Raw genomic sequence first — 13,855 nt, 5'->3', positions numbered from 1 at the left:
TCTACTGGGGCCAATCGAATGTTGCAGAAGTGACATTCATCAGGTTTTAGCCTGGACCTCAAGAGGCTACGCACACTTCCGCTCTCCCTCGGTACCCTGCTGCTACCATGTGAACAAGACCGATTGGCTGGACTGGGGGATGAGAGGCCACGTGGAGCCGTGATCATCATCTCAGCCCAGGTCCTAGACACGGGACTCCATAGGAGGAAGTACATCCCAGATGTAGACCACGGATGCCTGAGGGAGCCCAGCAGAGACTAGAAGAACTGCTTGGCTGAGCCCAGCCCAAATCGCTCACCTGCAGAGTCATGAGTTAGGTAAATGGTTCTTGTTTTAAGTCACTAAGTATTGGAGTGATTTGTTAGGAAACAAAAGCAGAGAGTACACAGGACCTAAAAGTTGCTCTTTTACGCTCGAGTGGCCAGAAGCATTGGCAAAGTCATGGTGGGGGCTTGGTTATCAGAGAGAATGAGTGATAATAGCTGGGGCTGGGAGACGAGGGGGGCACGAGGCTTGGGTTGCAGGCACATCGATTTTAGGAAAAAAGGAAAGGAATCTACTCTATTTCTGTATATGCCAAATCAGTGGTTTTCAATTTTTTTCTAGAAGTGGAACTTTCTTCTCAAAAGAAATCTTACACAGAATCCCCAATGTATAAAATAGGTCAAACTTATAAATTTTTGGTATAAATTGGATTTATATGGTCAAATATGTAAAATTATTTTTAAAAGCTAATAAGAACAAGAGGGATAATAGGATTATGGACTCAAGCACTCAAAATCGGGGGGGAATGGAGGACAGGATAGTCTTATTTCAGTACCCACTTAATTTCTGCATATTATTTTGGGAGCAGAGTGTAAAAAAATCCTGATAAACACACAGAAGTCATTGGGACAGGAGACAGTTTTTTAACAGCTCTCCTCACAATGTCAGGACACTCCTCAATGAAACAAAGATGGGAAGAAAGTCATCTGTCCACATAAATTACCCGTGGCAGGCTCAGTATGCTACAGTGTGCATAACACAATCAGGTGTGCATTTTCTCATATTACGTCAAAATTGCCTTAAAGTATATACTTTCAAAATGCAAATTCAATCAATCATTTGCAGAACCTGTGAAGCACCTCCAGGAACCCTGGAAGTTCATGAGACACGCTGGGAAAATGCTTGTCCCATATGTTCACTCAGAAGAAATCCTGGTTGAAGATGTGCAGAGCTTGGAAAACAGCTGTCAGAGCCTTTGGGAACCACAGACTCACCCTCTTCATGTCAAAAGGAGGAACGTAGGCCTGGAGAAGGTAAGTGTTTCTCTTGGGATTAACACTCAGGCATCTTGGTTCTCAGTTGAGTTTTGGGGGAAAGAGACACTAGCCCATTAATGGGTCCACAGGAATTCCTTCTTTAGGCTCCCATGAAGAGAGCACGGCTGATTTAAGAGAAAGCCCAAATAAATAAAGATTCCTATCTTCTTGCGGTAACTTTAATGGTTGGTGTAAAAGTTCTGCACATTAGGAATCTGTTACGAATGAATTTATTTTTAAAAATGCAGCAAGCACAAGTTGAGAAACTTTCTAGCATCACTCTGGTCACATAAGTTCTTCTGGGTCACTTGAGGTCTGGGCACCCAGCCAGGTTTGCGGGAACTGCTCTTCCCACACTGAGCCACGTGGCTTGAATGGAGAGCTCAGCGGAGACTTTCCAATGACTCCACCTCCCCGGCGTCAGTGATTGGTTGAAGCCTGGGCATCCTCCTCAGAACTGGACCAATCATAACCCTCTAGAGCCTAGTCGTATCCCCAGGCCTGGCCAGTCAGTGGCTTTGCCCAGGGTCTTTCTTTCCGGAAATTTTAGAAGCCCTTTTCTCTCTCTGGTCCCAGGGTTTTGGGGGCTTGAAACCGCAAGAGGGGATTACAACAAGAGGAAGAACTAAGCGTAGGGAGAGTAGAGACAGCTGACGTCACGGAATTTTGGGTACGATTCTCTACATTTCCTTTAAGTGCTTGCGTCGGTGGGACTTGGGTTTCCGTCATTTGACATCAAAGTACTCTGATGAGTGTAGGCAACACTTTGCAAATACAATGTATTGTTTCCTAAGAAAATAAACATATGCACAGAATGCAAAGTACGCATAAAACTTAAGGGAAATAGAGACCTCATCACTTGAACTCAGTAGGATCCAATGACCCCAGTTAAAAAACACACACACACACACACACAAAAATACCCCTGCAACGAAAGGGTGGTTAATCAGGGCTTGACTTGACGATGGAGTTGTGGCTGGTCAGTCTGACTTCCCCCAGCATCTCTGAGCGCCCAAGAGGAGCACAGAAGAGGCATGAATAAGCAGCCGTTGGTTGTGCAGAATTCTTTAACGCCGAGTGAAAATCATGAGCTGGGCTGTAAGTGCAGGTAAACACACTTTCCCTACAGGATTTGCCACTCTTCAGCCACTGAAGAAAATGAACCAGAGAAATAGAAAAGCCCACTGAAACTGACGAAACCGGGATGACTGCATTGGCCAGAAGAGACAATCTGTCCCTCCATACAGGCTCCATGTTTTTTGTTTTTTTTTTTTTTTGCGGCACGCGGGCCTCTCACTGCTGTGGCCTCTCCCGTTGCGGAGCACAGGCTCCGGACGCGCAGGCTCGGCGGCCGTGGCTCACGGGCCCAGCCGCTCCGCGGCATGTGGGATCTTCCCGGACCGGGGCACGAACCCGCGTCCCCTGCATCGGCAGGCGGACTCTCAACCACTGCGCCACCAGGGAAGTCCCAGGCTCCGTTTTGGTGAGCATCACGAAAAGTACTTACCCACGAACTACAGAGCTTGACCCAGGTACAGACAGCTGAAGGCAAGTTTGTTCTCTGAGAGCTGAACTTGACTTCCCAGGGCTGAACAGCTCCGGTCTTCTTCTGCCAGCAGAGCTCTTTTCTAACCCATCCACCTCTCCCACGCTGTCTAAATTCCCATCTCTCCCCAGGCCATCTTGTCTTGTATGGTCCAGCGCCTCAATTCATCTGCCCCTGTGCCAACGACTCCTCAAGTTTCTCTCTACTCTCCACATTTTGCTGAATTTTAGTACAGGTTCCTGGCTTCTTGGGAACCATAGTCCTGTGCTATTTTCTATCCCGTGACTTCCCAAATTTACCTGGTTGGTTGCTAGAGAATCTGATAAAATAGGCCCTTTTCTGGTTCTTAACTGTGCCTCTTGCTCAAGCCCGATGATGCTGGCGGTCTCCAGTTCTTGGCTTCCAAGGTCAGCCTCCAGGGATCGACAGTATTGGATGTTGGCATCTCCAAGGCACTCCAGCTCAGTTCTGTCTTGATTTCACGTCTCAACCACAGGACATCCTGCCAAGTGGCAGGCCATAAAAAGAACTAGGCCTTTTCTTTTTCCGTACTATGGTTTTCCTTAGGCATATATGTGTGTGCCTGGCTATAACGACAGGTACGCAGACGTCCTTACTCCTAGGGACTTCTGCTCCACTAGAGCTGCAGCTGTGTAGAATCCTCAATCGGCTTTCAGCCACACGAACGCCGACTTCAGCAGAATCCACAGGCTCTCATCGCCCTCCAGGTTAATGAATAATCACAAGGAAAACACAGGCAGCACCTACCAAGGGGTGAGTGGGGATTGCTCCGGCTAAGTCAGAGTCTCTCTGTGGTTCCCACTTTTCTTGAATGAGTGACTTTTTGGCGGCTCTTCCTCAGAAAGTTCAGGGAGCTGAGGAAATTCTCTCTTCTTGGCAAACGGCACCTTTTCAACTTTCCTTCAGGGCTTTTTTTTTTTTTGGAAATTGATTTTATTTACGCTACTGCAGTAGGGAGAGCACCCCAGATCCAAATTCCAGGATGTCTCAGCAGGCTGGCTTTGCCTTTGCCTTTTATAGGGAGAAAGAGCCAGGTTATGGGTGGGATAATTTTACGGTTAAGATTGTTTTTGTTCAAGGCTTCTTCTCTCCCATAGGGGTGCAAGCCATTGACCAACGGCCCCCAAATCCTGAGGTCGTCTGTCCCCCATTATCTGTCCCACAGATATTTACTCTGGCTCTCCCCTACGGGGAACCATGAAACAGATGTATTCGTGCAACCGTGTGCAAGCTGGGGGCTTTTCATGCCTGGAGCAAGTGGTCATTCATGCTCACATGACAGCTGCCATGAAGCTGCACGGTCATAACAATTAACGTGATGGTACAGGGAGAGGATGAGTCTAATCAGGGAGGGACCAGAGTGGGTGGAAGTCGTCGGAAAAGCCTTTCCAGGAGCGGAAAAGCGAGCACCCGTGGACGTCCAAGGATGCAGAGGGCGAGGGCTGCTGGTCAGAGAGCATGGATTCTAGAGCCAGACCCTCTGGGTGCAAAGGCTGCCTGACTTACGCAGACAAGTTATGACCACCTTCCCATCCCCAGTTTCCTCCATAAGATGAAGTAAACACAGTGCTGAACTAGTTTTCCAACCTTGTGGCTTAAACAATACCCACTGATTATACCCCGAGCTATAGGTCAGATATCGAGCTCAGCGTGACAGAGTTCCCTGCACAGGCTGTACAAGGGTGAAGTTAAGTCATCAGCTAGGTAGAGTTCTTGCCTGGAGATTCTGGGGAAGGATCTGCTTCCGTGCTCACTCTTGCTGTTGGCAGCATTCATTTCTTGTGGCTGTAGGACTGAGGTCCCTGTTTCCTGGCTGGCTGTCGACTGGGGCCCATCTTAGACCCTGAGGGTCACTCATCTCTCCTGCCACATGGCCCCTCCATCTCCGAGTCAGCAATGGGACATCCAACCCTTGTCATATGCAGAGTCTCTGACCTCCTCTTCTTTGACCAGCCAGAGAAAACTCTGCTTTTAAAGGGCTCATGTGATTAGGTCCGGCATACCTGGGTAATCTCCCTATCCCAAGGTCAACCGGTCTGGGACTTCAGTTACATCTGTAAATTCCCTTTACTGCAGTACCTAGATGAGCACTGGATTGGATAATGAGGTGTGTGTACACCCAGGGCCTGGCCTCTAGGGAGCGCATCTTGGAATCCTGCACCTACTTCTCAGGAAATTGTGAGGCCTGAGTTCGCAAGTGTATGTCAAGTACCTGGCACCTACCAAGCATGTCTCAGGTAGGAGGATTTGCATGCAAAGAACTACCAAGTGGAGTTCCCAGAGGGATGAGAATTTGGTTGGGGTAAAAGGGGGCTGCCAGCGGTTGGGACCAATGGAACAGCTGGTGAGCATCTTCCAGTTCTTGGCCGACGGGCTTCATTCTGATGCAGCTGGAGACGGGAAGTGCCGTCCTCCCTGGATGAACACTGGTACCCTCCCTGGTTTAGGTCTTTGCCGAGCTGACTGCAATGAGAACTGAGCTTTGAAATGAGGGGGCAGGAACCGGGAAACGGCCTCTGGATGAGCTCTCTCTGAAACCATCTGCTTGGAGCTTTTGGCTCCGAGAAGAGTGGAGAGGTTTCCTCCAGCTACAAATCCAGGGATTCAGAAACCACTAAAATCACAGCTTTTCCCAACCGGCCAAGCAAGGCTCTAATTGGGAGAAAAGAGAAATGCAAGTCCAGATCCCCACTCCTTCTGCTAGCCACATACAGGTGGTGGCTGAGGCCCCTCTTCAAATCCCAGGAGGCTCATTTCCTTTCTCAGCCTGGCATCACTGGCGGAAGAATCGAACAAGGGGCCCAGGTCCTGCTGACTCTGGGTGAATGACAAATGGCCGGCACCCCTGAGTAAGACCCCGGGCTTTTATCTGCTCTGTGAGCTGAACTGCCTGTTCTCAATAACTCTGTGCTCCAAACGATCTCGGGCCAGCATGAGATAAGGTGGAAAGAGATAAAAAGGAGGGGATGAGAATAAAGAGATTTTATTTTCTATTCCCCGGATGCCACGGTGGGAAGAAGCTTTTTCTCCAGCAATTCCTAGGCCAGACCACTCTCATGCCCAGCTGAATTCTTGCCCATCTCTTCTGGCATCACCCCCCCTGCCGGCCCCGCCACCTGCTGCCGCTCTCCTACAACTGCTTCGGCTTCTGGATCTTCTCATAGCTTCTCCGGGAAAAACCGGAGCCAATTTACTTCCCTCAAACAGCTGTCATTCTTGCAAAGCTGTCTCTTTGCTGTGATTTTCAAAGGGAGACTCAGGGCCAGGCTTTCTTCAGCGAAGGCAAGCGGTGGAGGTGTGAAGGCGGAAGACAGGGGCGTCCGATGGAGGGAAAGACACAGGTACACACACGTGTTTGAGAAATGCTGACTCGGTAAGTGCAGGAAAATATAACCTTCTTGATACCTGAGGATGAGGTCAAGAAAGAAAAGCAGAGAGTGGAAAACTTGCATCTGTGCTGTAGCTGCCGGAGTTCTTACACCAGGCAGGCATGACCCTGTCTGACCTTGACTGTCAGACCGGAGGGTTACAGAGGAACCGACCAAAGATATGAGGGCAAACGGCCAAGCCAAGCTGACCGGCTCTGACATGTCAAAGGACAGATGCTGTCTGGCTCGGGCAGCTGCTGGGCGGGGAAGGAACCCAGAGCTCAGCCTCTAAGATGTAAGGGCAGCGACAGCCTGAACCTGGGCTGCAGGTAAGCGCTGCCCTCCACCACTGCTTTGAAAGGAAAAGGCTTCATCTGGCTTGTTGGTTTAAGGTCTGAAATAGTGACGACCCCACTTCCCGGGCTCCATGTGTGCTCTCTTCTCCAGTCAAGAGAGGTGCCAAACGTGTTGGCCCTTTCGCTGTGATCAGCGGCCAGTGGCGCGCCAGAGACATTTTCCCCGCCTGCATTTTTAACTCGGATTGCTGCCGCACTCAGTTACACCGCGAGGGGGAAAAGAGAGGAAGGGAGGGAAGAGCAGCTCGTTGAGGAGGTCTGCAGAAAGCTTCGTGACAGCACGAGGATAGCACACCCTACCCAGCGTGTCAACTACATGTTGACACCCCGTGAACAAATACCGATCGAGAACCTGAAACGTTCAAAACAGTGTATAATAAGCTCCATCTGCCACTGAAATCAAAAAGAGACGTGCTGCGGAGGAAAAGGCGGGCCGTGTCCTAACTCCTATCGGTGACGAGCTCAAGTTATAGAAAGATACGTTCTGACTTCATACCAGTACTTATTAGTGTGGTGGGTTAAAATTAAAAAAATCATTCACTCAGACTAATGGGCTCCTCTGGGCCACTGGGGAGGAAATGCTGATTGGCTAGCTTATTACCTGCGCCGCTCCCAGTGAGGCAGATTGGTTTAATGCTACAATTATTCTGGATAGCAGTTCACGGTGCTAAGTAATTACTGGTAGGGTGGCAGCCACCTATGTCTAGAAAGGCCCGGCTTTTCAATACTGGCTGGGCTGTGGCTACAAACAAGGGGGGCTTGTCTGTGCAAGAGGGAAACAATTGGCAAGGTCACTCCCTGTTGTTGTTTTTTTCCTTTGCTGTTCCTTCTAATTGTCTGCACTGAAATCTGGAGCGTTGGTTGGCCCTGCACATCGCAGCAGGTACTTTTTATGTGTCCTCACATGGTCAGGGCCCTGTCTCACTTAAGGTAATGAGTGACTATCTCTCACAAGAGAACTTTGAGTGCAATTCCAATGCACCCTGGCTAATGAGTCTTCCACATTCCATTTTTAGCCCTGGTATATACACGTATTAAAATCCTTGCCTTGACATTTACAATGCAGTTTGGGTGAAGGTTCTCTGCCTCCGGGGTCCGGTTTCAACACTTGTAAGTGTAGCTCCCCTCCTGTGATAGCCCACAAACCTCACCTGAGATCTCAAGTATTAAAAGGTAGTGATGAGTAGGTATCACAACTCTCATGTTCAACCAACCACACGAAACTACTCTGTTAGCGCCGAATACAGCAAGGTCACCAGTCCCCATCAAACCTCCGTTAAATGCCCAAGATCATTCCTGGTCAGTAAATGTGTTTTTCTGACATATAATGGCACAGAAATCAAGCTCAAAATTGTCTATAGGACAGATTGGTGAGAAAGACTTTCGCTTTTCTTCCAAAAGATTCCCTTCGACTCTCCGTAAGGACAAAAGTAACGTAGGGAAGTTTAAGGCCACAGAAATGTGAGTTAAGTGAATATTGATCGACATTGACAAAAGCAAGCAACTTCTCCCACAGTCCCTTCTCAAATCCTCAATGGACGTGGAGATAATTTTCCAAGGGCAAAACTTCCTAGCTCACTGATCTGCACGTTATTGATGAAATAAAGGTAATATCGAAAATGACAGTGCCTGAGAAGCAATCTCAAACTGCCTTTTTATTGCGTCCAATCAGCAAGAGAATCGAGAACCACTTTCTTTTTAATACAAAATCATCAGCCAGTTGCAACTGAAACGCACCACAGTGACTTCAGCCAGTAACTCTCAATTTTTTTTTCTTTTTGCTTTCTGAAGGCCCCCTCCACCCCTGGTCAGTCTCAGCACTACAGAGTAACGAGCAGTAAAACTGGGCTAGCGCTGACCTTCCATAGACGTTTAATGTCTACCCATCCTCCAGAGGGACTATAAAGCCAGCAAAGACATCTCATCTGGAAATCTCTTGTATTAAGAAAAGTGATGGGTGCGGTCCGAAAGTGGACTGAGTGATCTGTAGACCAGTGTGTACTTCAAAACAGAGTCCTAACTCCTATGAAGGCCTTCTGTCATCAGCTGGGGACCTCAGAACTGACCATTCCAGCTTCTCCAAAGGACCCTCCCACCCTGTCCTTTCACACACACACAAAATCCTTCTTAATATTAGCCTACATATGTTTGGCTTTTTTTCCTTCTATATTTTGCCTTGGATTTAAACAAAATTCCCAGGTAGATTTTTATCTTCCCAGTGCTCAAATCCCCACGATAATAAAACCGCCTGCAGGTCGTAACACTCACGGCACAAGCCACTTTGTAAATTGCACAGCTTGGCGACCATTTCAGGAAACTGACCACTGACTTTCTGCCCGGGTGACCTCTCGTGATCTCTGACCCCGGGCAGAGGAATAAGCAAAGGGGAAGAGGCAGGTGGCGGGTGTAGCCTCGGTTCGTGGAAGGCGCCCAGGTCTAGAGGTAGGTGCCGGGTTCGAAGCAGCTCTCTCCCGACTTGCTCTGCTGGGGAACCTCATTCTGGAAAACCGAAGTCCGGCAGCGGCTTTCCACATCAGGGCCAGGAGAAAGAGGGGGGAGATGGCCCCGGGAACAGAAAGGGCTCAGGATGGACCCCCAGGGGCTCGCGGGGAGAGGAGCTGGGAGCACCTCCTGCTGGCGCTGCTGCCCAGAAGCTCTTCCTCGCGCGGAGATCGGCTCGGGGGCCGGGCGCCGGGGCGCGGGGTCTCACCTGTTCCAGCGGGCCACCTTCCTCCGGTAATAGCGCAGCGCCTCGGGGCCGGCCAGGAGCGAGTCCTCGGGCCCCAGCAGCGGCGGCTTCTCCGGCTCGTTGTACAGCGGGTGCGCGAAGAGGGCCCGCAGCTTGGAGCCGGGGCCGCCGCCGTCCGGCTCGGCCGGGGGAACGTGGCGCGCGGCCGGCCGAGGGCCCGAGGTGGCGGCGCGGTGGGCGCACGGGCAGCCGGGCGGGCGCTCCCGGGGCCGCAGCCGGCGCCGTACCCGGGGCCCGAGGTGGAAGTAGAGGTCGGCGGCCAGCAGCACGCCCAGCAGCAGCAGGGTCCGCAGGCGGTCCCGGCGCAGCCCCGGCATGGCCCCGCCGCGGGGTGGTGGTGGTGGGGCGAGGCGCCGGAGCCCCGGGACGGGGCGCTGCCCGCGCGGAGAGCCCCCTCCGAGGGCGGTGGCCCTTGAACTCGGGGCCGGGGCGCCGAACGCGCGGGGGCTGGCGGCGTGGAAGGGCGTCCCCTCTCTGCGCGGAGCGGTCCCCGAGAGCCGCTGTCTCCCGGGGCCCTGTTTCTCGCACCTTCTCAGCCCCGCGCCCGGCAGCCTGAGAGTCCGCGGCAGGTGGAGGCTCGGGGCTCGGGGACGGGCGGCGCTCGCCTCTCGGAGGAGGGGGAGGGCGGCTGCGGAGCCCGCGGCGTCTCTCCGGAGGATGCGGCCGCTCGGGCTCCTCCTGCGGGCGGCGGGGACGCCCGTGCCCCCGGGTCCGCGGGCCGAGCTGGTGTGCGCGCCCGGCCCCCGGAGGAGGGTGACGCCGGGTCGCCCCCGCCCACTCCCGCTGGCACCTGCCTCCGGCGCCGCCCGCCAGCTAACTCCGAGCCCTCTTCCGGCCCTGCCGGTCCACCTGGTCACCCGCCCCGCCGCTCGCGCGCCTTCCGTCCTCGCCCGGGAACCCCGCTTGCCCTGCCCGGGGCTCAGGCCGGGCGCTTGGTGCGGGGAAGGTGGGGCTCCCGCGGTGTGCGCGCGAGACCTTCGATTTTCATGTTGATTTCCTAGAAAACAAGACAGCTCCCGGAAAGCCTTTCTCCTGTAAGATTTGCCAGGTGTGTGTGTGTGCGCGCGCGTGTGTGGTCTTTTCTCTCTTTGCATCTTCCCTCAGAGCACCCACTTGATCCATAAGGACTGCGTGTCGTGTGCATGTGCTTGGCACGTACTAGGCGCTCGGGAAACAGCCGCTTAGCCAAGGAAAAAGTTTGACCTTTAAAAAAAAGGCACCGGTTCCACCTAGCATGTTGGCGACTTCCTGTTTGGAGGGAGTTTGGTGCCAACTGCGCCTGCACTGTACCGAGAGGAAATCTGTCTTGCAGCGAAGGAGGGGGGCGTCCACCCCCGCCCGCATGACCCCACTCCGAACTTTTGCGGTGAGCTGGGTGTGAAGGCGGGTCCGCCCACATGATTCAGGCTTTCTCCCGATATCCTGTGAGGTCATTTCTACTTTCCCACTCCATTTTCCCGTTGCAGAAGAGGGAGAGGCAGTTGCCTGGCCCTGAACTCCGGGCTGCTCTGTTTAATGACCTGGTGGGATGGCGAAGTGCTCACCGAAACCCCCCCGCCTGATGGATGTGGAGCGAAAGGCATCTTCGCCTGAGCGAGCTGCCCGCCCAGGCAGCAGCGGTTCCCTCCCGCGTCTGGGGACCCCGGTCTTTTACCCCGTATTTCCCTGCTGGAGTCAAGAACCCTCAGACACACTTGGACTTGTGGGTTCAGACCAGAGTTCTTGCTCCTGTGGTTCGGCGGGAGATCCTTGTGGCCTTTGCCATCCCCATCATTTGTAAGGGAACATGGTAATAGATCCTACCCCACAGGGTTATTGTGTGGCGTGAGCCACTTAAAGCCTGTAACTTGCTTTGAACAGCACGTGGTACGTGTGAAAGATGTGTTTGCCAGAAATATGATTACTTCTTGGTTCCTGTCGTACACTGGGACAGGTTCGAGATGGTGAGTGGGACAAAAATAGAAAAGTACTGAAAAGGAAGATGCCAAAAAGGGACGATTGTCAGTAACACAACGTAGTGGCCTAAAATGCCTAGTCCAAGTGAGCAGTCCCGAGGTGATACTATTGCCAGCTGCTCCTCTCAGCTGGGTACTGGCAGGATTTTTAGGGGTTTTTTTTGAACCACCTTCTTCTTCTTCTCTGCAGTTAATGTCGAACTGGTTTCCAGTTTCTAAGAAACTTTGCAGCTTCGGATGTGTCTAATCAGGCATCCATGTCAGAGGGTGAAGAAGTCGGCCGTGGGTCGGTGTTGTATCCGTAATAACGAGGCTGCGTTTCTGGGCTGGCAGAGGACGTGGCCATGAAGCCATCACACGTCTTATGACTTCACCTCTTGCGCACCCATGGGGTCCTGCTCGCTCAGTAGAGTCTTTTGTATGAGCTCAATTCAGGAAACAGTATTCCTGACTCAAGTAGGGACTATCGCAGCGTGTTTTCCCTGCCCTACAAAGGTCAAGGGCAAAAGGGCGTGTGGAAGTCAGATATGAAGTGTGAATAAGGTTGGGGTGGGAGAGTGGAAACCCTACAGGCAGAGTTGACCAGGCAGAGGTCACTGTCCTCAGGGTTTGTCTAAATCTCTCCTTCTCTCTCCCAGAAATGAGCCTTTCCCTTGGGTTCCTGCACTGACTCTCCACGTTTTGGGCCCTGGCTTCCTCCCCAGCCTCATCTGTGTCCCTCTTGTTGAGTTTAGTGGTTTGTTTGCTTTATGGTTTGAATTTTGTACCCCCCCAAATTTATATGTTTAAATCCTAACTCTTAATACCTCAGAAGGTGACCTTATTTGGAAGTAGGGCCAATGCACATGCTATCAGTTAAGATGAGGTCATACTGGAGTAGAGTGTATGACTGGTGTCCTTATAAAGAGGGGGACTTTGGACACAGAGGCGTATGCACATAAGGAGAATTCCACGTGAGGATGAAGTTAAGAGATCAGGGTGTTGCTTCCACAAGCCAGGGAAGGCCAAGGATGGCTAGCAAACCACCAGCAGTTAGGGAAGGGGCATGGAGCAGATCTGCCTTCCTAGCCCTCAGGGGAGACCAACCCTGCCAGTTCCTTGATCTGAGACTCTGGCCTCCAGAACTGTGAGACAGTATACTTCTGTTGTCTCAGCCACCCAGCTTGTGGCCCTTAGTTACAGCAGCCCTTGCAATCGAATCCAGTACACATCTGCATTCCTCGCTGGAGCATGACCTCCTAAAGTGTAGAAGGAGGCTGTTACCTAAGGACTGGGGGCTCTGAGGACAGGGTTTATCACTTGGGAAATGCTTGAGAAGTTTTTGCAGAAGGAATGAAGGGAAATCATTGGAGGCAGGGATCTCAGGCTATACCTCTGCAGCTGTAGCCTCTCACACAGAGCCTGGTATCCCGGAGGGGCTGAACTATTGGTTACAATAAAATAACAACTTGGGACCCTGTAGGAGATGAAGAAGAAATACAAGACATGGTTCCTCCCTTGAAGCATCTCTTATGGTTATTAGGGAAACCAGATCTGTCTGTATCCAGGAGACAATTAAGACAGAGGTCCCTGAGCAGGCTAGGGAATCTGAGCCACGGCAGAAATTAGGAGGAGGAAACGCAAAGGGCCCTTGTGTTTCCTTTCAGTCTAGCTAAATATCAAGCCCTCTATTTCCAGGAATTAAATCATGAAAACAACAGTCAACATTTAAACACAAGAGCTCTTCAATCTGTGAAGGTTGCACTCATTTCTGTTGTACACATGTTCATATGTTACTTAAAACACGACTACTTGTTTCTTGTTTGTGTGGTTGGTTTTCTACACTAGGCGCTAACTCCACGAGCACGAGGCCGACATGTTCCCCCTCCTTTTCCTGCTTTCATAGGAACTCTTACATCGAAGGCATCGAGCTGAAATTAGCAAACACCTGTGGAATAAGTGATACCTGTATATGTGGGTCCGTGTGTGCTCAGGTATCCGGGACGCGGTTTGAAAAAGAGTATTAAAAAAATCTGAACTTTTGGGACTTCCCTGGCGGTCCAGTGGGTAAGACTCCACGCTTCCACTGCAGGGGGCATGGGTTGGATCCCTGGTCGGGGAACTAAGATCCCGTATGCCATGCAGCGCGTCCAAAATAAAAATAAAATTTAAAAAATTGGGACTTTTAAGATCTGACCCCAGAATATGTTAAATATTATATTTAGTTAGAATATCTAAACCTTAGGAATTCTGATGGACCTATTGAAAGAGCAATAGGTAAGAGACGTAGAATGAAATAACTATGCTAACTGCAGACATCTGTGTCCCTAAGAGATTTTGTTGCTGTATAGACGTGTATGAGGACAACGTTACCTTTACCTGCTGTCTCAGCAACCAGTGAGAGAGGAGAGAAGCAATCAGACTACGGTCAATGGCAGGTCCAGAATGGAGCGGGATTCAGAGAACTGATACTGATTTGGTGTTGGACTCACTCTTCTCTTATTCTGAGCTAGAAAGTCCAGAGTTTTCTGTTCACGACCAAAACATAACGCCTCGACACAGTGCCTCCACAGTGCAGCC

General features: G+C 51.3%; 1 protein-coding gene across 2 annotated transcripts in view; it reads right to left on the bottom strand.

Annotated features, from left to right (window-relative positions):
- FAM20A (FAM20A golgi associated secretory pathway pseudokinase) overlaps nt 1-10,041 on the bottom strand; it is a 50,874-nt gene extending 40,833 nt beyond the window's left edge. Inside the window, exon 1 of one of the 2 annotated variants that reach the window (XM_029210700.1) lies at nt 9,303-10,041. In XM_029210700.1, the coding sequence (XP_029066533.1) occupies nt 9,303-9,658 (356 nt within the window). In that variant the 5' untranslated portion in view covers nt 9,659-10,041. The remainder of the gene's footprint in view (nt 1-9,302) is intronic. The other variant, XM_029210703.1, reaches the window with a different exon arrangement.
- Between the last annotated feature and the right edge of the window lie 3,814 nt (nt 10,042-13,855).

The sequence above is a fragment of the Monodon monoceros genome, unplaced genomic scaffold, assembly GCF_005190385.1.
Source record: "Monodon monoceros isolate NGI ecotype Baffin Bay Population unplaced genomic scaffold, NGI_Narwhal_1 Super_Scaffold_9, whole genome shotgun sequence".
NCBI classification, from domain to species: domain Eukaryota; kingdom Metazoa; phylum Chordata; class Mammalia; order Artiodactyla; family Monodontidae; genus Monodon; species Monodon monoceros.
The sequence above is the reverse complement of the archived record's forward strand: the minus strand, read 5'-3'. Positions and strand labels throughout refer to the sequence as shown.